The sequence below is a fragment of the Rhinolophus sinicus genome, linkage group LG01 (assembly GCF_036562045.2).
Source record: "Rhinolophus sinicus isolate RSC01 linkage group LG01, ASM3656204v1, whole genome shotgun sequence".
NCBI lineage: Eukaryota > Metazoa > Chordata > Mammalia > Chiroptera > Rhinolophidae > Rhinolophus > Rhinolophus sinicus.
In genome coordinates this window covers 26,801,898-26,823,202 of record NC_133751.1, presented here as the reverse complement: position 1 = coordinate 26,823,202, position 21,305 = coordinate 26,801,898, and the positions used below count along the sequence as shown (strand labels likewise).

The 21,305-nt window shown below is 40.3% G+C and overlaps 1 protein-coding gene across 1 annotated transcript in view; it reads right to left on the bottom strand.

Moving 5' to 3' along the window:
- The window catches only part of LEKR1 (leucine, glutamate and lysine rich 1), a 164,624-nt gene extending 146,005 nt beyond the window's left edge, over positions 1-18,619 (bottom strand). Inside the window, exons 1-4 of the mRNA XM_019731921.2 lie at positions 18,526-18,619; positions 17,006-17,057; positions 14,883-14,977; positions 204-293 (exon numbers count right to left, since the gene is read on the bottom strand). Coding sequence (XP_019587480.2) covers positions 204-293; positions 14,883-14,977; positions 17,006-17,057; positions 18,526-18,555 — 267 coding nt within the window. The 5' untranslated portion in view covers positions 18,556-18,619. The remainder of the gene's footprint in view (positions 1-203; positions 294-14,882; positions 14,978-17,005; positions 17,058-18,525) is intronic.
- Between the last annotated feature and the right edge of the window lie 2,686 nt (positions 18,620-21,305).

The following is a 21,305-nucleotide window of genomic DNA, read 5'->3' as shown; positions in this document are numbered from 1 at the left end:
TTCACAGGCCAAACACTCTTTGCACGAAATTGAATTCCACAATTCTGACAATTAAGATTATTCCCTGCCCCACCCCACCAACTCAATGCAGACACATTGACCAAAAAAATACAAAACCGCTGAATTTACTCTCCCAGGTTTTAGAATTATCTACCTGTTAAAATGCTCCTAATGTTATGCTATAACACAATATAACATCATACCTTTTGGATTTCTTCAGGTAACGCATGCATGGGAATATGACGATCCATAATTTCCCAAAATATACTGAGGGAGCACTGTAGTAAAATAACCTAAAAATATTGATGGCAATAGTCAGAATTAAAATAACGTGAAAATTTTCCAATTAAAAGATATAAATTCTTGGTAGTATTTGGAGATTAATGGTGATAACACTTTCAACAGATGTTTGCTTCATCAACTCAACGTTGAAAGGTACAAGCGGGGTTTTCTCAGTTATTAGGGCCAATAGAACAGGAAAGACCTAGAGAAACTACTGACAGTAGTTAGAAATGATTCTTTCTTTGTTTACAAATAATAGTCTAATTGTAAGTTCTGTGGTGGTTTACTACTAATTATTTGTTTCGCAAATATAGAATAAGGATCACTTGACATTTTAAACAGACCCATTTATTTGAGGTGGTTTTTTTTTTCCAAAAAGCTGCTAGAAAAATATCTAAATATGATATTTTAGTTCAGCAATAAGATATGATATTTTAGTTCAGCAATTGTGAGGGTGGCCGGTTAGCTCAGTTGGTTAGCGCACATGCTACTAACACCAACGTTGCTGGTTTGATCCCCACATGGGCCACTTTGAGCTGCGCCCTTCTTTAAAAAATAAAGGGGAAAAAAAAAGCAATTGTGATATGAATGCTGGTTTACATGATGATGTACAGGAAAAAATATTCAGACTTAGCAGATTAAATATGATATGCAGGCACTGAACAGAAGAGTCATCAAAGCATGAGAAGCCATAATTTTTATGCAGATATTTAATTTTAATAGATTTTCATTTTACAATAAAACAAAATATAAAACTCTATGACTACTTTCATAAAATCACACAGGATTAATGGAGTTGGACTTTGGGTTCTTTTTTTTTTTTTTTTAATATTCCCCAACTTGGAGAAAGAATAGACAGTCCAGTTTCAAAAGTGAGAGATGTTTATATATACCCAAGCAGTGAGGGGTAGAAGAGGGGCAGCAGAGTAAGATGATACAGGCACAATTCCACAGCAGGGAAGAAGGCCTGCCGCCCTAAAGTTGTAGACAGAAACAATCTAGGAGTTCAGGAAAGAAAAATGTTTTGGAGTGGGAAATTAGTGAAAGCTTCCAGAGGTTGTTTGCTTTTGACCAGGGTAGGATTTTGACAAAGAGGCATACTACTCTATCAGAGACAGCAACCCCAGCCATGCCAAGGTAGCAGGGAAATTATAGTTAACAAAAATTGCTGGAGTGGCAGTATTTTTTTAGTTGTGCAACCATTGGCAGAAGAGAGGATTCCCTATTCCCTCTGTTAGCACAAAACCTCTTGTTTTAATGAGCTGCTGTTTAAACCAAACAACTAATGAGCTGTCTTCTCATATAAACATTACTACGAGTGTGTGTGTGTGTGTGTGTGTGTGTGTGTGTGTGTGTGTACAGGTTTGGTAAAGTTAATTGCAGTTAACTATGAGGGTAAAGTTAACTGACATAGTTAACATAGGAGCACATGGCCAACTACATAATAATCTGACGTTTGTCAGACTATCACCGTGATGTGGTAAGAGCTCATTGTTCACAGAAGGCTCATTATTCTCATCTCCGCCATTTTACAATGGGCTCACCATCGGTAAAGTAAGATGGCATCAGCTTAATTAAACTCTATTGGGAGTAGAATTTCTCCTAAATTATCAACTAAATCTCCTTTTAAAATTCCACCCACAAAATTATTTGAGAGCATGGATCTAGTGACAGTATAAACAAGGCACCAGTGGAACAGCTTTTATTTAATACTTTCATTGTCTGTAAATCTATTCCAACGTTGTGGCCTTACTATATACCAAAGGAGAATTACCAGGTTCTGATTGAGGAAAAATTAAAGATATAATATCCTGCCAACCAAGAAAAATCTCTCTATAGTGCAGAAAGATAACAGTGGTATTATTGTAATATACATTTAACTAGACTGTCATGTACATCACAGCCAATCTGCTAATGAGATTACAAAGACAGAAAGAAACCCCCCCTTTTTAAGACAGCCAGGCAGATACAGTCCATTACATACATGTTCTCAAGACAAATGGTAACTTGTCCTCAATACAGCTTGCTATCACTGTCATAGTTCCTTTTAAATTCACCTGGTAATTGAAGTAGCCGTCTATGCTAGCTAATTGCGTTTGTGCTAAGAAATGCATATTTCTATGACAAAGTAGGGGTTACTAGAAGTAAGGCACATAGGCTAAACTCCCAAGGAGATATGGAAATAGGGGAGCTAGCTTCCTTGTTGCTTACATTTTAAAGAAACAGCTCCCAGGTCCTCAAGAAAAACATTCTGGGTCTTTAAAAGATTTGCATACACATTAAAGGAATGGAGGAAGCATTCACAGTTAAGAGGTTTCTCAAGAAAGGGAGGGCGGCGGAGGTCTCTTTCCCTTTTGGCAACAGGGAAACGTTTTCATTTTAATTTACCCTTATATTATTTTGCGTGTTTTACCAAACGAGTCCCTTTTATTCTTTCACATTACACACGTGACTGCCCTTCGGCAAGAGGTGCGGTGACAGCTGGCAGCAGCTAGGTAGGTATTTGTGAACTTGCCATCTAACAGCATCACGAGGAAGGCTCACAAAAACACTGAAACGTCCTGGATTGTTCACCTCCAATTCCCTTCCTCACACCAGTGTCCTATTGAGCCGTTGACTCACATTCAGCTTTCAGGCCCTTTCATAAAGAACTCTTCCCCCGGTGTGAATCACCCACAAATGAGTGGGTCAGGGTCAGGTGAAGCGGGAGGTCACGTCCCAAGACTTTCCAGAAGCGGCACGATTTTCCAAATAGAAATCGACTGCAAAGGCAGCCAAAACTGCTGGAAGGGTTTTGAAATCTGTCCCTTTCTAACCCCGTTCCCTCGGGACCTGCCGTGGCAGGAAGAAGAGGGAGGAGGGTGCGGGGGTGAGGATGAGCCGCGCACGGGGGTGAGACAAAAGGGGGTGCTTGGGCCCGGCAAGCTCGCGGGGAGTAGGCAAGGGGCACAGAAGGGAGCGGAGGCGAGGCACGGGGCCCCACCCCGTCGCTGCGCTGTTCCCCGGCCCTCTCCCCGGGTGCCTGCACCCCTCCGCTCCGGAACTGCGACCTGGAGCACCCGGGCGTCCGGGGGCACAAGGAAGCTGTACGTTGTCTCTCACCTAGACCACGACTCCGCCGCGTGCGAAACGGCTTTCCCGGTCTCCCGGGAGACCGTGCTGCACGTCGGCCTGACGTTAGGGCGCGGTGACGTCATGGCCCACGCCTCTCGCCGACGCGGAAGCTACCGTAGGCACCCCTCCCCCTCCCGGGGGCCTCAAACGCCCAGCGGAAGCGGGGAAGCTCGTGGCGGGATCCGAGGAAAGGGCTCATTTTACGCGCCAAGTGCTGTGAGAGGCAGGAAAGGGGCGAGGCGGGGGAGGGCGGGCTGGAGTTGTGGTAGCCACCGATGGGACGGAGGGAGACTTCCGCAGCGCTGCGGCGGGTTGCAGAGACCCTGCGGTGGGTGGAGGCCTGAGTCCGTCTGCCTCTCAACGCTGGCCCTAGGGTCCCTGTGGAGGACGCGGCCGTGGGCAGTTATTGTTCTTGAGCGGAAGGAGGAGAGACGCCTGTAGAGGTCTTGGGTGTAAAGGAAGTCTCTGGTCTCAGTGATTGCAGCGAAGGCAGGTGAATTGGAAAGGCGTTGGTAAAATTTACATCCAAGTCCAAGAATAGTCAAGACGAAGGGCTTAGTTCAAAAAGTATCTTGAGACCCTTAGTCCACAGTTTATTTATAGAAGGCTGACCACCCGTACACTTGACTGACTTTCCTTCTTTTATGGACAAATATTGATGGCCTGCTGTGCAACAAGCACTGCATACCAAGTGCAGTGAACAACAAGGATGGGGTGAAGCTCACTGACTGATTAATCCAGGCAAGGGCAGCCATTAGTATGGTTTGCAGGTGACTCACTCGCAGTCCAGATCTCTCCTTTTTGAGGATTTTATGAGGTCCAAAATGCATCTCCTCCAAGAAACAAAATATTCACTGCCTGCTTGCAGGGAAAGAGACTTGCTGCTATTGACTGAAGTAAGGTTGATTACGTACAAAGAAAATTAATTAAAACCTGTAGATTTAGAGAAGAATCAAATGATGCAGAGCATTGCTGGAACAGTAGTCGGACTGCTGATTGATAGCTGTTTGTTAGTGAAAGTGAAAGCATAAAGTACTAAACACTTCTAAAAGCCTTGTTCCTGAAAGCACTAAAAGTCTTGGAAATAGATGTACCCTGTACACTTTAACCTGTTTTTGCCCCAGTGCCTACCAGCGACTTTCTGTTTATACCTCAAAGAGCGTCTTTATTCATTTGGCAAAGAAAATAATAATTAGAGGATTGAAGAAAAGATTAAGGGGAGCTGAGGACAGCCAATGAGGTGGTCAGGTACAGGATGCTTATGAGAAGAGCAAAGACCTTTCAGAGCTATTCATCATGTTTCTTTGAGGGGCAATAAAGGTAGGACTGTTCCATTTTATAACAATGGGAGTTTAGACATAAGGCACAGAAAACAGTTCATCCAGATTCATTGAGTTTATATCTGGAACAGGAATTGCACACCTAAAGCAAGATCACGCTGTTCTGAGGCTAGTTTGGCTAATATGATTATTAGCAATAATAATGTTTATTGAGTACTTTGTGTATATGATAAAGATAGGAAACAATTTAAGGTTGGGAGAAGATCCAGCTGAAAGGCTGTAATTCATTCTGTGGTTTAACTTCATCTGTGCTTGTTCATCTCTAGTTGGCCTTGAGGCCAGTTTTCCTCCCACTGTAAATGTCTTGTAGACCTTCACTGTCCAATAAGAGCCACATGTGACTGTTTAGTTAAAATGAAATAAAATAAAAACTCCAATTCCTTTTTTGCAGTGGCCATATTTCACGTGCTCAGTAATTACATGTTGCTACAGTATGAGACAGCACATACTCATATGTATAAACATTTTCATCGTGAAGAAAGTTCTGTTGAACCAGTAGTAAGCACTAAGAATTTCAAGGATAGAGAGTTGATAAATTGTGAAGAGTAGCCTTTGTTAAAGAGTAGCAGGGAAAAGTGTTATTCCTGAAGACCATAGAACAGATGCAGAGTTGTGACAGTGTTTGTTACAAAATAGGTTTTAAAAAAAAGGGGAAAAAATCTAATAAGCCTCTCCCCATGTGGGTGTGTGTTTTTCTTGGCTCTCTGTTGGTCTCAGTCTCACCCTCTGTCTCTGTCCAGGTTTTTTTTCCTTGTCCTTTTTCCACTTCTTACCCCATTATTGGCCATACTAACTGAAGTAGAATTTTAAATATTCCCATCATTGGACATATTGAATAGTTTTATGTTCTCCTGTTCTTAAATTTTATATTAGCTAAATTTCACTTTTACTGTGACCTTTAAAAATAATCCACTGATAACCAAATTAAGTTCCTTTTAACCTTTCTGTGACCCTTTATTATTCTTTTTCCCCTGTGGGTCAATGACCCCTGAAAGGAAGGGAAAAAAAAAAAAAAGCTCCCTAGTTTTGGAAGTAGAATCTCTGTGAAGTGCCTAACTAGGGCTTTCCACATGGTCCGCAGACCTTTGTGTTGTAGTATTACCGTTTATGAGAACACAGTGTCTGTACTTTTGTTTTTTTAATAAATTTACCTAAGATATTTATCCCACAGGGCATTGTCATTCATCCCATTCATTTTGGTTAGTAGTATGTCCCTTTCCCTTCCAGCCCCTTTCCCCCATGAAAAGCATGTGGGAGAATACATACTTTGTCTGCAAGTCTGATAAAAATATTAGAAAATCTACCCAAGATTGCTAATTTCAGAGTGAGCTCAACTGTACAAAGTGAGCATGGCAAAACCAGTTAGCCCAACTTTATTTTTATCCCGTGAACCAGAGCACAGTACCATGCTATCCCCTCAAAAGTCTGAATAAAATGGTTGCAGATGGGCCTCCCAGGTTGGCAACCACAGCTTTCACTGCTATTTCTGGGTTCCATCCAATGCAAGTACAGAATTTTTTTAAAAGCTGACATTTATTGGGCTCATTCTATTTGCCAGGTACTTCGTACACAATGTCTTATTTATTGAGAACCATCCCAAACAACTCAGTCAGATCCTACTTATTGTTTATTTTCACCCAAAAGATGGAAGTGGCCAAGGGCATGGCCTAACCTGTGAGCACAGAAGTGTACTTGGACTGAATGTGAGTGTAAGCAGAAGCACCTGGGTCTCATGTATTATGTTAGTTGATGCTGCCAGCCAACCAGTACCCACGGGGCATCAGCTTACTGTGAATTCAGTAACATTATGTAAATATCCAAAAATTTAATTCTGGAAACTTAACTTTGTCTTAGACTTACTTTCTTCATAACTTTTCCCAAACAGCAGTCCAGATTTCAAAACAGAGATCAGCTACAAGTGACCACTTGCTTTGTTGTGTTTACCCCAACACATTTTATTCCCACCAAGATGTGGATTGGATTTTCCTAATATTTTTTTAATTGGTAATCAACACTTAAAAGTTGTAGACTCCTTGGTATATTTTGAACCCCAAATAACTGGTTTAGATGGGCTTTGGCTACAAAATACTTATCTGTGGGTTTAGTTCTATACATTTTTTAATCTCTCATGTGCAGTATAAACATGAATACTTAATAAAGTGAAGGTCACAATGTTTAAATAGCATCTCTCTCTAGGAAGTGAAATATTTTGTCATCTGTAGAGGAATAACTTATGTACTGAATTCCCAGTGAGACAAGTCAGGCCTTTAAGTGATAAACATCTTCTCTCAAATATTAAGCACTATAGTGAAACCTTTTATGATTATAAACGTATTCTATTGTGGCTGGTTCATTACTGATAAGAACTTACCTAAAAATGTACTACATGCCAAATACAGTTTAATATTTGTTACATGAATATATTTTATTGAAATTTAATTGACACATAACTATATTAATTCCAGGTGTACAATATAATTCAATATTTGTATTCAATATTGTGAAATAATTAGCACAGTAAGTCCAGTTAAAATCCATCACCACACAGTTAAAATTTTCTTATAATGAGAGCTTTTAAGATCTCTCCTAGCAACTTTCAAATATACAATACAGTATTACTAACGATAGTCATTATGCTGTACTTTATATCCCCAGGACTTATTTTCACGAATATATTTAAAAACAAGAGAGTAAAGCTCTAATGACACTGACTTAAAATTCTTGTGATGAATTTGATGGTCAAAAATATGGCACTAATAGTTCTTTAAACTCTCAGCATCTAATAGCTAGCCTGTTATAAATGTTAATTCAGACTGAAAATTGGTAACTTCCTTATGCATTTAAAAAACAACTTTTGTAGTATTTGCTAGTTTAATGAAATGATTGCTTATTTCTGAGATTTCCATAGGATTCTAATGAAACATCTAAGAGTCTAACTCACATTTATTCATAAGTGATTGGCAGAAGTGATTTCATTCTACCTTTATAGAGATGAAGTTCATGTTTCTGTACCTATAATTTTCGGTAACTATGGAATTTACAGGTATCAAATTACAACAGTTTGCCTGTCATTTTGTTGCATTTCTATTAAAATGTTTTAATTAAATGTTTTCATTAAATAAGGAGTTGTGAATCATCTTAAAGATATTTTCTTACAAACTATTGATTAAAAAAATCAAACATGTACACCTGAAATCTATGTAATTTTACTAACAATTGTTACCCCAATAAATTTTTTTAAAAAAAGGAAAAAACTGGGGAAAAAATCAAACATTATTATCAGTGCTATCAAATAGATGGAAAAAATTAATTATAGCAGTCCTGGTTTGCAAGGGTGTAGAGCAACTAGCACGCTTAAACATTGCTTTTAGGGTCAAAAATATGTTCTAAACACTTTTAAATATTCAAAACTATTGTAGTGGACACCTTATCCCTCCTCTTTTTGTTCAGGAATCCAGACCTCCTCACCCTCCCCTCCCCCTGCCCCCAAATACACGTAAATCAGCCCAACTCCAGTAATGAATTCAGATTAGGTCCGCTAGTCCCTTCCCCTTTACCAGTGATTTAAATAGGGAATGGGCCTCTGACCCAATTCTGACCAAACAGGCTGCAAGAGAAGGTTGCTGGAAGCTTCTGGAAAAATCTTATTAGCACATATAGTGTTCATCACAGTATTGTTTATGTTTAAATATGAGAAATACTAAAATGAAATAAATTGATTTAAAAAACAACACAGTTGTGCAGCTATTAGAAATGATGTAAGTTCTTTGATGATGAATGTCTGATGGGTTGTTCTGTAAAAAAGCAAGTTAAAAATAGTATAATTTTTTTAAAAAATATACTCCAAATAGCATTCTAAACATACATTTTATTAATTATTTCTGTCAACATATTAGGATACTTGTGTACCTCACAGAATCAACATATAAGAGTTGAATAACGAAGCTTCAATAAAGCAGGACACAGAACTGCTATGAGAACTTCAGATATGAATTCTGGAATTCTCAAAAGACATGGAGAGTCTCAGCCCTTTGAATCTACCACTTAATGAAAGTTGATCCCATTCTCGTTTACTGTCTCTGCACATGGCAGGGCAGTGGTGGCTAACAATCCAGTTTTGCCACCAAGGAAAGGGTAGAGACTTCTGTTCTCAACCTCGTTACAAAAAAAGCCAGGAAATGACTGGCACACCTTGAGTTATGTATCAATCCTTGACCAAATCCCTAAAGCCAGGAGTTAGGTACATGCCTCCTGACCAATTGGGGACCAGGAAATCAAGGTCACACATGATGACACCTCCCTTTCTAATTAAATGTCTGGAAGAGTAGGGGCAGAATTCCAAGGAACAGTTCTGTCACAAGAGTGCTAAACACAAACATTCCTACATACACTTAAGTGAGAATCAGCTGGGGAAACATTTTACAATTAAGCGGTAAATCTTGCTCTCTCTTACCTCATAAATAGAGGTGAACATGTGTATTTTGGAAAACCTTCCTCAGAGTTTTTGGTAGATATCCTAACCCCAGGAGAATCCCCCTCCTCAATCATGGTGTTACTTATAAAATAAAAATAAATTGTGTGCGTGTGTAAGTGTAACTATGCATCATAGACCTAAGGGTAATCATAAGGAAATGAGTGTAGACCCACCAAATTAAAAGTTTAAATAATTAGGAAACAAACTTGCGGAATTTTGCAAGCTTTCAATTGACTGGAGTGGTGTTCAGTTGTCTTGGTGTTACTATTTTTGTTTGCCCTCCAAATTTGATTTATCTACAAATCTACAAACATTTGAATTATACAGATATCTGAACGAAAAACATTCCACTCACGCGATCTTGTGAAGGAACTTAGATTCTGGCCTCTTACAACATCTGTAACTTTTTTTTTGTAATGCCCTTGGGACTCTGGAGAAGCCACATAAGAGGCCTCTCCAGTTAGCATGCCAGGGAAATGAGGCACCTCTGATTTTAAAACACTGGAAAGAACGCTTCTAGGAAGAATGACAACATGCACAGAATCATGACTGTGATTAATCTTTGTACAGAGTGGGGGAGAAAACTTGCATCTCCCAAAGCCGGCAGTCCTTGCATCGGTTCCTTTCTGTGTAAGCATAGCACACGAACCGCACCTGCGCGTAATGCCTTGGTTTAAAGCTTGCCTTGGAAAGTTTCCCCGGCATGATTATTGATAGAGCAGTTCTGGTTCCCAGTTCGTTTCATACATCCTGTCTGAGCGGGCTTTATTACTGAATGTTACCCACGTTCTGATAACAAGGAGACTCTGTGTCCTCCCGGGTGAACTCACTCCCCATCCCAGAAATATAGCGTGACTACCCTCCCCGCTGGGGTTGTAAAAGTGGAAACCCGGCACCGCCCTCTAGCACCTGCGCCTCCCGCCCCGCGGCGACCGCGGCGGCCCAGGCTGGGGAGGGCTGCTCCCGGCACGAAGTGCGTGCGGCCGCCGGGCCGGCAGGTCACGCAATCCCGGGCGGGACGCCCCGCCGCTTCCGTGCAGACTCGGGGCTTCCTGGCGGGTCCGGAACCCTCCTCGCGTGCCGCCCCGGCCGCCTGACCCGGCCAGGAATCCGTGATTCCGCCCGGCCCCCGACGCCCCGCGCCCTCCGCTGACTTTAGCCTTTAGTCCGAGAGGGTGATGCCCTCAACGCCGAAAAGTTTCAAATTCCGTTGCTGTAAAGCAAACCCCTCGGCGGCGGAACGAGGACGGAGGGGCACGCGGGCGAGGAATCGGTGTCGCCCCGCGGCCCCACCCAGCTCTCAGCGGCCTTGGCGCCTGTGGTGCCTGGCCGCTCGGTCGCCGGGTCTCGGGCCGGGCGGCCGCAACACCTCGGCGGCCTCGCGCCCTGCCCGGAAGGCGTACAAGGGGGCGCAGGCGGCCTGCCCCGGACGGCGACAACCGGGAAGTGACCCCCACCCCCACCCCCGGTGGCCGCCTCAGCCCCGACTGCCCGGAATCTGGCGTGCAATGACGCCTGCGGGGCACTGCAGCCGAGTAGCGCTGCCGGGCGACTGACCCCAGCGACCCGGCGTCTCCTCCCGAACTCGGAGCGGGGGTGGCAGCTGTGAGTCGCGGGGCGGTGAGGGGCAGCCCCGCCGAGGCTAAATAGAGCGAAGGCCAACGCTTGACAGGGTAGGTTAGTTGTTGACGTCCGGGCCACCTTTTTGACGCCTGAGAGCGGCGGCCTCACTAGCAGCAGAACGGGCTTCCTGCCTGTCCGGCCTCAGCGGGCCGGCGGGCGTGTCTGCACGCAGCCCAGGGGTGGGCCGCCGGCTGCGCGGTGCCTCTCACGCTACGCCGCGTGCAGCCGAGGAAGCGCGTGTCGTGACGACCGGCGATGAGATCAGTTTGAATTACCACAGCGTGGGGCTGGGAAGTGCTGCCTGTCACGCAGCCAGTGCCTGGGCCAGGCGCCGGCTCTGCCCAGGTGGCGGTGGCCGCAGCCTCCCCGCGGGCCGAGTCCGGCAGAGGGAGCTGGGAGCCAATCAGCCTCTTCCCGGCGGTCGCTGTGGGGAACTATTCCCGGAGTGGCGAGGGGTGGGGGAGCCCGAGAAGAAAATTACAAAATGCAACTTGCACACTTGGTGGGTTGGAATCTGTGAGCAAACCGATTTTCGAGGCGCACACTGAATATTACCTCTGAATCAGTGTCTTACACTGTGCACAGTAGGTAACCGTTTACAAACCACTGTAACGTGGAACTCAAAGGTCATTAAAATGTGCCTTTAGTTTGTTTATATTACTTCGTTTAACTGCACACGGCTTGCATATGCGTGCATGAAATTGAATTTATACAGTCAAGTCTGAAGGCATGGTTTGGTGAGAGGAATAATTGTGAATTCAGTAAGAGAGTCGGTACAAACAGTAAGATTACTTAAAAGGACAAATGAACTGAAAATTCAGACCATGACACGAGGAAGCCATTACATTCATCTTTTCATGGTCTTGAACATCTTGTAGCAACTCAACTATATAATACATGGCAGAAACTTCTAGACACAGAACACGCAAGTATTTAACTGTACCAGACAAACATTGAAAAAAATAAGCCTTATGAACACGATTAATATCCGTAACATAAGAGAGAAGTATATCTTTAAATTTTTTGTATTTCAGTCATTTCCTTGGTATATGTGTGACTCACTGGTAGGTATGTCACTATGAAACAATGACTAATCACCATGTGCAGAAAAAATTTTACCCTGAATTTTAAATAACGTGTTACGAGAATTTTTTTTTACAGGTTGTAATGTTTATATCATGTGAGTTGAGTAGGGAAATAGAGACTGAGCCTAACTGCCTAACAAACTGCATCAAATGAATATTCTGAATGAAGGGAGGAATAAATGAGTGAATGAATGTGTAGGCAGTACTCTGATGGATTAAAGCTGTGAACTAAAGTGTCATGAATGAGTAATTCCAGCCTGATAGTTGACTCAGGTGTGATCCTGGTATGATGGAAATAATGCTTGTAGCGTACCCACTTCACCAGAGGTATGGGGGGAACTATTCCTTACTCACCAAAAGTGCTTTGAGATCTTTGGAGGAAGATAATATATTCAATTATTATAAATAAAAATTTATTTGGGTTGTTATGACAAGTTTAATATTTAAATACAACTGTGCCACCAATTTTTTTTGTTTACACTTAGTCTGTCAAGTAATGAAATATAGTGTGGGAGGCTGCCTCCTTCCATAAAATAGTTGGCTTTAGATGTTTCACTGTCAGTGGACAAATATTTCATGATGTGCAATGGAAGTTTGTAATTAATCAGTATTTGAGTGATATTTGTGGTGATGGTGAGACCTCTGGCCGATGAAGTGCCAAGGAGAACACTAATTTTTTATTAATTCCTAATTTGATTTGTGGAATCTTAAAGACGAGAGACCTTGGTGTCATTTCCTATTGATGACTGAAAGTCTAGGATTAGAGATTTACTCAGTCAACCTATTAAGGGACCTACTGTGTGTCGGGCATTGTTCTAGGTGATGCGGATGGAGTAGTGAACAAAGTGACTTAATATTGAAATGTTTTTGGTCCCTATTTAAATGCAGATCACTATAATAATAGTAATAAATTACATACATCTTTGGGCCCTGGTCTTTAGAAGCAATCTCTTGGAAAAAGTCACCACAGAGTGGTAAGTGGTTTTAACTTGCATCAGAAGGAAGATACCAGCCTTAATCAGTCTATTCTGTTGAGAAAATCCTAAGACAAAACCACACAATACTGCCTGATTGCCATCATTCTCCATATCAAAGTTGCCCTCATCTTTCTTAATGCCCTCTCCATCAATTTACGGCTATGCATGCTCCTTTTTGCCAAGGCACCATACACTGTGCAGTTTGTTGACTGTATAATAGTGCCTGGCAACGGAGGTGAGTAGGTCTGGAACTCTAGCCGGTAGATTCACCTGTGAAAACGTGTTTTACATATACCTCAGAAAGGGGTGTCTTTCTAATTTGAACAAAACACCCCAGACTCTCAGTGGCTCTCTTTGTTCTTCAGAGTTCTAAGACAACTAGCTCCCATTATCCCCTTTACTTGTATTTTCATGTATTTAATAGCATTGCTTTGTTATGAATCGTAAGATGGAGCATCGGGGAAGGGGAAGAAGCCAAGGCGGAAGGAGAAGTGAACCAACACCTATCAGCGTCCAAGATGTCCAAAGGGAAGACTAGCTGAGGCATGGTGCTGCGTGAAACGTTCTGCAGCAAAAAAGGAAGCACTGATAGAACAACAACTTGCCTTTTCAATTTTAGCAATCTTGGAAGAACTGTCAACTCACAACAGGTTGCCTCAGTATTGCATTGCAACTAGAGAACATGATACAGTCAGACAGCATGGCTCAACCCTTTGGCCGAGCTCATTTGTAGGCTTTGATATCAGATGATTTGATACAGGATATATGTCCTGCTGAACCCTGAGGATGGCTTTGGGTATTAAAGCATTTTCCTTTTCCTGTTGCTACCTTGCCTGTGGTCTGTTGACCTTATGTCCTGCTGCAAACAATAAGTGATAAAGACAGCAATGTCAGGATGTAGTGACCTGATTATTTCAAACTCCTGCAGGGGAGACATGCAAATAGATGCGCCCCAACAGGACGTGATGAACTGTGTGGTTTTGAAATCCTGGGTGGATGGGCCACGCCCTATATATACACCTTTAAATCTCCTGGTGATTTGAAGGTATAATTATTGCTCAACAACTCCCAGGATACAGTTAATTAGATAGTCCTATGATTCGATTATAATAAAAAGAGTTAAAATATAATTAAAATGCACAAATGTGTGCATAATATAAATATATTTTTAAAACTTGGAATTCATTTCATATAAGCATAAAAATCCAATTGCATTAACACTTTTAAAATATAGTCTCTTCTAACAATAGCTAAGCAGTTAGCTTTGTAGCTTAATATATAGGCCTAAAGCAAATGAAATATGAAGGAATATGATTGCACTGCACAATTTATCATTTTGCTTATCAAGAAAAGATTCCCATGGTATTAATTAATTATTATTACTTACAAAAGTCTTTAGAAAGTATTGCTTTCAATTTTACGTAATTTCAAGGTGGGGAAACAAAGAGATTAAGTAAAATAGTCCATAAACCTTATACCTACCAAAGATAAGAGTTAAAGCAATTGCGGAACTTTAGACAGAGAAGACACTGGTAAATATATAGTTTATTACTATATACTAATATAATTCCCTATCTTGAGATGATAAATGCAGCATGCAATAGATTGTGTCCTGTTTTAAGGACAGCAACTTCAGCAGCTTATTTGCATTGCTGGTACCACCCAGTACATGATGATGGTTGAATGAATCAATTAATGAACGTGTATGAGAGAAATCCCATAAGAACTAACCTCCAAGTGCTCCATTCTAATCCCTAGACCCTCCCAGTTTCTGTCTTGCTAAATGCCTTCCCAGATTATTGATGCTTTATGCGAGCAATCAGGAAAAAGGAAGCAATCCAGATGGAGGCTAGCTCTGGTCAGATGCCTCTGAAATGAAAAAAGTATTTGCAGATGTTTCAACAAGTGGAGGGGTTGGGCTGAGTCTAGGCCACAGGAAACAACTTCCACACCTTGGGGCTACTACAATAAAGGTATCATCACTCACCAGCACAGCACTCCATTGGAAACTTGAAAAGGCACTCAGGGTTGGAATGCTGCATGAATCCAGACTTGCCCCAGGAATGCTATAAGTGATCAGAACTAAGTATAGAAATTAATATGATTTGTAAAAATAGCAATAAGGATCACAGTTATCTGAGAATCAAATCCTTTAATCACTTTAGACAGAACTAATGCAACTAGAAGAAACCATCATTGATTTTGAGAGTCTCCTTCTAAATTAGTTGGCCTTTGGCTTCTGGAGAGCAAAGTTCAAATTCCAGTTCCTGTCTGGCAGGAAAATAAGTCAGACACAAAGTAGACAGATAGTCTTTTAGACTCCAAACTGAAACAGCAGGCCATAAAGGAGATCTGAGTCTTTAAGAACCTTTGTTTTCAGAGTTGCTGAATTCATTCACTTAATGTGGTATTTTTCACTGTGCCTTTTGAGGCTGTTCACTTTAGATTTATGATATTTGCTTTTGTTGGCAAATATGTTCAAATGTAAATAAGAAATTTTATATTGTCTAATGAAAAAGTTCTGAATTCAACTGTTTTGTGCATGCCCTCTTCTGGAGCATGTAAACTTTATAGCTGCTTAGTAGATGATGGGGCACTTGGTTATAAGTACCAGTCACTTATAAGATAATAATAAGATATAAAGGCATCTTAAAAAGTGCTCAGAACTAGGCTTAACTATTTACAAGCTCCATATCTGGTCATATTAGTACCTGAGCCTATTTTCTCACTTCTAGTATGATAACAATTGAAGAATGGTTTTGGTTTTGGCCCAGTGGGCAAGGAAGAGATTATTTTCTAACACAATTATCTGAATGCTTTGTGACATTGGGTTTTTCCATAAAATCCTAATTAAAGTGAGAAGACCTTATAATAGCATAGCTATGGGTACTTGACTAATAGAGATATGCTTTTTATCACCCCAAAATGAAAGTTTTCTTTAAAAAATTATAAGGAATGGAAGAAAATGCTAGCATTATTACTAAAATTGACCAGGATAGTTGGCAGACAGAGAAAAATTAATTAACCCTAACATTATTAGAGAATTATACATATGTTACTATTCTGAATGAATTGCCCTTTCTGAATATTGGATTTCATTGTAGAAACACTAAATGCCAATACTGACAGCAAATCCTTTTGTCTTTATAAAACAACAACAACAAAAAATCACGGAGGTGTATCAGACTTGCCAATTCTCCCTAACTCTTATAGAATTAGATAATTAGAGCTAGGAAGAAATTTAAATGTTACTAAGATCAAATATCTCATTTTATGGATGAGGAAACATATTCAGAGAGGATAATTAATTATTTAAAAACATTGTTATTGTTGTTGTTGATATTATTATTGTAAGTGCTATGCAAGGTACCACTCTGGGTTCTAAGGACTCAGCAGTGGAGAAGACAGATGTGATCTCTTGCTCTGAATCACACAGTTAATGGAGGAGCTGGGACCAGGAATGAGTCAGTGGATTTCTAATTAAAAGAGCTTCCATTAATCAAGTACTGACTCTAGACTGGGCTGTGTTTCACCCACATTAAGTCATGTAATCGTCACTAACTTATCATGGGGTGGGACATTTCTTTCCACTCCTGATGTCTCCTTCCATGTGGAGGGAGTTCCATTAATGTAATAATTTTGACTCCTCTGGCTGCCGTATTTACTCTGCCCCAGGGAAGATAAGGTGACATCTGAGTTGGGATAGAGTAACAGCATGAGTAGCCTAGCCTGTTCCCTTCTCTTTCCTTAGGACTGAGCTGCCTGAAAGGAATATTTCTTCTTTGCTTTTCCTGGCCCAAAGATGAACAAAACAGAAGAGGACGTTTCAGGTCTTTTGAGTAAGGAGACAAGTCTCATACGGAGGTTTTAAATTAGGAAACCCACTTTCCCACAGATACCAGTTTTCTCATCAATAAAATCTGTGTGCATGTATGCCAGAGAGAAGCATTCATCAAATAAAAGAGTAAATAAGCAAGTATGCACTATCTATCATATTTGTACCATCCAAAACCAACCAGGTTCTATCCAGTGTGCATATCTGTGCCCCACATTCTGACCCCCCTGCCACAGCATCCTGGCAATCGTGTCTTAAAATAATATCAACATAACCTTCTGGGATCATATGCTCAAGCAGTAGAACAGCTTGCACAGCAGCCTGAACCTGTTGCAGATGGCACATAAAATTAACCATTACACCTTCTAAACAAATTTGGCCCAGCTTCCCCAATTTCTAAAATTGTGAAGGTTTACTGTTGTGCGTTTGGGAGGAGACAATGGTGAAATGAAAAGAACATGGGATTTATAGAATTGAGAGACCTAGATTTGCATCTACTCTAAGTCTCTCTAACTTTGAACCTCTGTTTTCCCTTTAAATAACAACACAGATTACTTTACCAAGCTCACACTGTTGTTTACGACTCAGAGAGGAAAATGGATGTGCAAGTACTTGGTAAACTGTAAAGAACTACAAAAAAAAAAAAAATGTTAGTTGTTTTACAGGCTTAAAGGGCAATCCTCTAAATAATAGTTCTCACTTTTACCATGGATTTTAAGCTTGACTTTATAGAAAGGTGGTTGTATGGTTAGGTGGTTGATTGACAGTGGCCTAGATGTTTATTATTTAAAGGCAAAGGACCACTCGTCCAACTAAGCTCTCCCCGCTCCCAACCAACATTGCCTAACTAATATAATTAAAAAATAAAATGCTCTCTTCCATTGCTGTCTGCAGTTTTACCATCGTCTTTTGCATTAGACAATGCCTCATTCAATGACCTCCTTTGAATTTTGAGCAGGTTTGTAAAATACTTTCCCACTAGGAAGAAGCTGCAATACACGTAAGAATTGGAGTAGAGTTGGGGAAGGAAAAAAGAAAGGCTGAAGGCACAGAATATTCCTTACTATAAGTTTCAACCAAAAATGCTTGATAAGGAAACTGAAGAGGGAGCAGAAGGTAGCTGGGAGCAAGGGAACATTGTTTCAAAGTGGCACTTTTTCCATAAATTGTTGTAAGGCTTGCTCCCTCTGATCAATCAATCTACCCTATCTCAGCCTGAAAGTCAGAAGAAATGGATTCCAACCATGTTTTGTGACCATCCAGCTGTGTGACCTTGGGTATGTAACTTTGCCTCCCTGGGTTTCATTTTCCTTATCTGTTAACTGAAAGCTTTGGACAAATATTCTATAATCCTAGCAAAGAACCCATGAATTTCCTCCTCTTTCAAGAGCCTTATCTTCCTCCAGGAGAAAAAAATTATCTTAGAAATGTGCTAAGAAATAGGGGTGTGTGTGTGTGTGTGTGTGTACACCAATCGTAAAGTTATATCAGAACATCATAGGCCAGAGAGAAAGCATTTCATAAAAATTAAAAACAGTAATCAAGAAGCTGTACACTATCATATTTAAACCATTTCTCTTACAAGCAAAGAAACTCCCAAAGAAGTTGTTCCAATTACAGTTGTATTCAGACATGTTCACAGTTCAATTAAAAAGCATCATTGAGCTCTGCAAATCATGCTTGACCTACTAAAGAATACATACCAGCATGTAAAGCAGGCCTCCAGCCTAAAAGCAGGCAGGCTTCTTGATAATTACTTTAAGTTACTAAAAGAATAAATGAATAAAATACATACAACAGCTGTTAAATCCTCAAAACAATACATTTTTCTCCTCAGTGTGGGGATGGACTCTCCATGTTTTTCTTCCTGGTGATAATTCTGTTCATTGCATAAGTAGGTTTAAGCAAAAGGAATAACAGAAAGAGGTCAGCTACAGGACCTTGGACATTAAAAACAAAACAATTTGGGGAGGATTCACTGGCTCGGGATTAATCATTATGAGAATCTGGTGGACTCAAAGGCATCCCAGTGTCTTTCATGTACTTTAAAATTTAATAAGCTGTTAATAACTTTGGCATCGACATATAAGATTCCACTCTCAGAATGAAGAGCTAGTAATACTATTGTCATTTTTCTCATTGATACAGACAATCTATCCCAATCCCTCTTTTCTATTAAACACAACTACTGCTTCCAGAACTAAAGACTGCAAGCATGACTATCCATCTAGAGAGGAGAGACCAGAGAAAATCAAAGAGTTTGGGGAGGGAAGAGAGTACACGGGAAAGGCCACAATCTTTGAACGGAGACTTGGGCTCAAATCCTTGTTCTACTAAAGTCTAGGCGCTTAACCTCTCTAGGTTTGACTTTTCTCATCTATAAAATGGGATTAATATGTACCTTGCAATTGTGAGGCATCATACTACTACTTGTGAGGCTTCCAGCAGGCACTCAGGACACAGTTATCGTTATTCCTTTTGTCTCGGTGGGGCAAATAACTGTCCTCCCTGTTTTAAACTGGAAATCATGTTCCTTCCAGGTTTTAACTCCTATGAGAGACTGTGCTATTTCAGGAAAGTTATGTACTATTCTTAAGACTACCTGAGAAAGTAATGATGGTCTTCAGAATAGAATCTATCTTCTGACATTAAAAAAAAGAAGAAGGAGAAGAAGAAGAAAAGAAAAAATAGAGGAGGAAGGAAAAGAGGAGAAGGATTAAAGAAAAACTATAAGAAGTGAAAAGAAGAAAGTGAGCAGAAACGAAAGGAAAGAGGAGACCCAGGTCTTTACACTGGCATTTAGCCGCATTCAAGAGTTACTTTCGATTTTCATGAAAATCTCAAGGCTTCTCTTGCTTGACTCATCCAATTATAATCATCCTTTGCATTGAAGTGCTGTTTTCTGAGACTTTTTCCAGACTATCAAATTTCTATTCATTTTTCAAAACTCTCATTCACTCACCAACATGTGAAGCACACACTATGTGCCCAGCATCTCGCTAGGAGCTTTGAGTTTTCTCCTTTACAATGGTCAGTAGCCCTGAAAGGTGGATATTATCAACACTTTCTACAAGGAAGCAATGAGGGATTAAGTCACTTAGCCAGAAAGAGTGAAGCCAGGAATGGATCCCAGCACTGGGAGATCCCAAAGCCTTCATTTTGTTTTTCTCCATCACAACGCACATATCCTTGGTCAGAACTCATGCGCCCTTCCTCCACTCTCTTTCAGCCCTGGCCTATCCTTTTATCATAACAATGCTTTCACTCCATTTTTGTATTAGGTTGGTGCAAAAGTAATTGCGGTTTTTGCGATTGTTTTTAACCTTTTAAACCGCAATTACTTTTGCACCAACCTAATATTTTAACTAATATTTTAACTTATTCTTTTCATTCTCTCTTCTGCCAGTTCTATTCCATTTATCAGACATTTGTCAAGCATCACCTAGGGTAAAACACTGGACTATATCCAGGCTCTAAGTAGACTGAAAATACATTTTTTTAAAATTTCCTTGTTTTATTATCTTGTTTGTTAAATTGTGGTAAAAATTTTTTAAAAACATAACATTTACCATCTTTACCATTTTTAAGAGTAACATTCAGTATTGTTAAGCATATTCACATTGTTGTTCAACTGTAAATTATTTTTATTAATGTCAGGAATCCCCATAGTGCCTAGCACATGTTTGCTGAATAGTCAGGCCTTTATCACCCAATCCCAAAAGTGCCAGTCCCAGGGGATCTCAATGTTCCTGAGTCCCACGTGCCGCAGGGGATCCTAGTGGCCCTATTAGCAAGAATAGAGTTAATATTTCTAAGGCAAATTTTAAAAAATATTTCCTACCTAAGAGCTGTTATGCATCCCAGACCTTTAGTTTTATTTACTAATTTTCAAAACAGGTTATAAATTCACATGGTTCAAAATTGAACAAGTATAAAAGAGTGTACAGTGAAAATTCTCCAATTCATTCCCCCGCCATCCAATTTCCCTCCCCAGAGGCAATCTTTTATCCTTATTTTATGCCTATACAAGCAAAACCACACATTTCCTCTGCCCCACCTTTTTTTTAAAATTAAAGTTTATTGGGGTGACAATTGTTAGTAAAGTTACATAGATTTCAGGTGTACAATTCTGTAATACATCATCTATGAATCCCATTGTGTGTTCACCAGCCAGAGTCAGTTCTCCTTCCATCATCATATATTTGCTGCGCCACTTTTTATACAAATTGTAGCATACTGTTTATATACTCTAGTATATTTTTCACTTAATGTACCTTGCTTTTTTTCACCTAGTATATCTTGAAGGTCATTCCATTTAGTAGTACATTTACTTTTTACACTTTATGGATACATACTTAATAACATATAACTTAATAAGTTCCCTATTGATCAACATTTAGGGTTCTTTTTTTTTTTTTGGAGGGAGCCAATCTTTTGCTAGTAAAACATTACTGCAATGAATAGCCTCTGCACAGATCATTTTGCAAGTGTGCAAATATATGTGTTGGATAAATTTCTAGATTTGAAATTATTTGGTCAAGGTCATTTCTAGATTTGAAATTACATTTGTGGTTT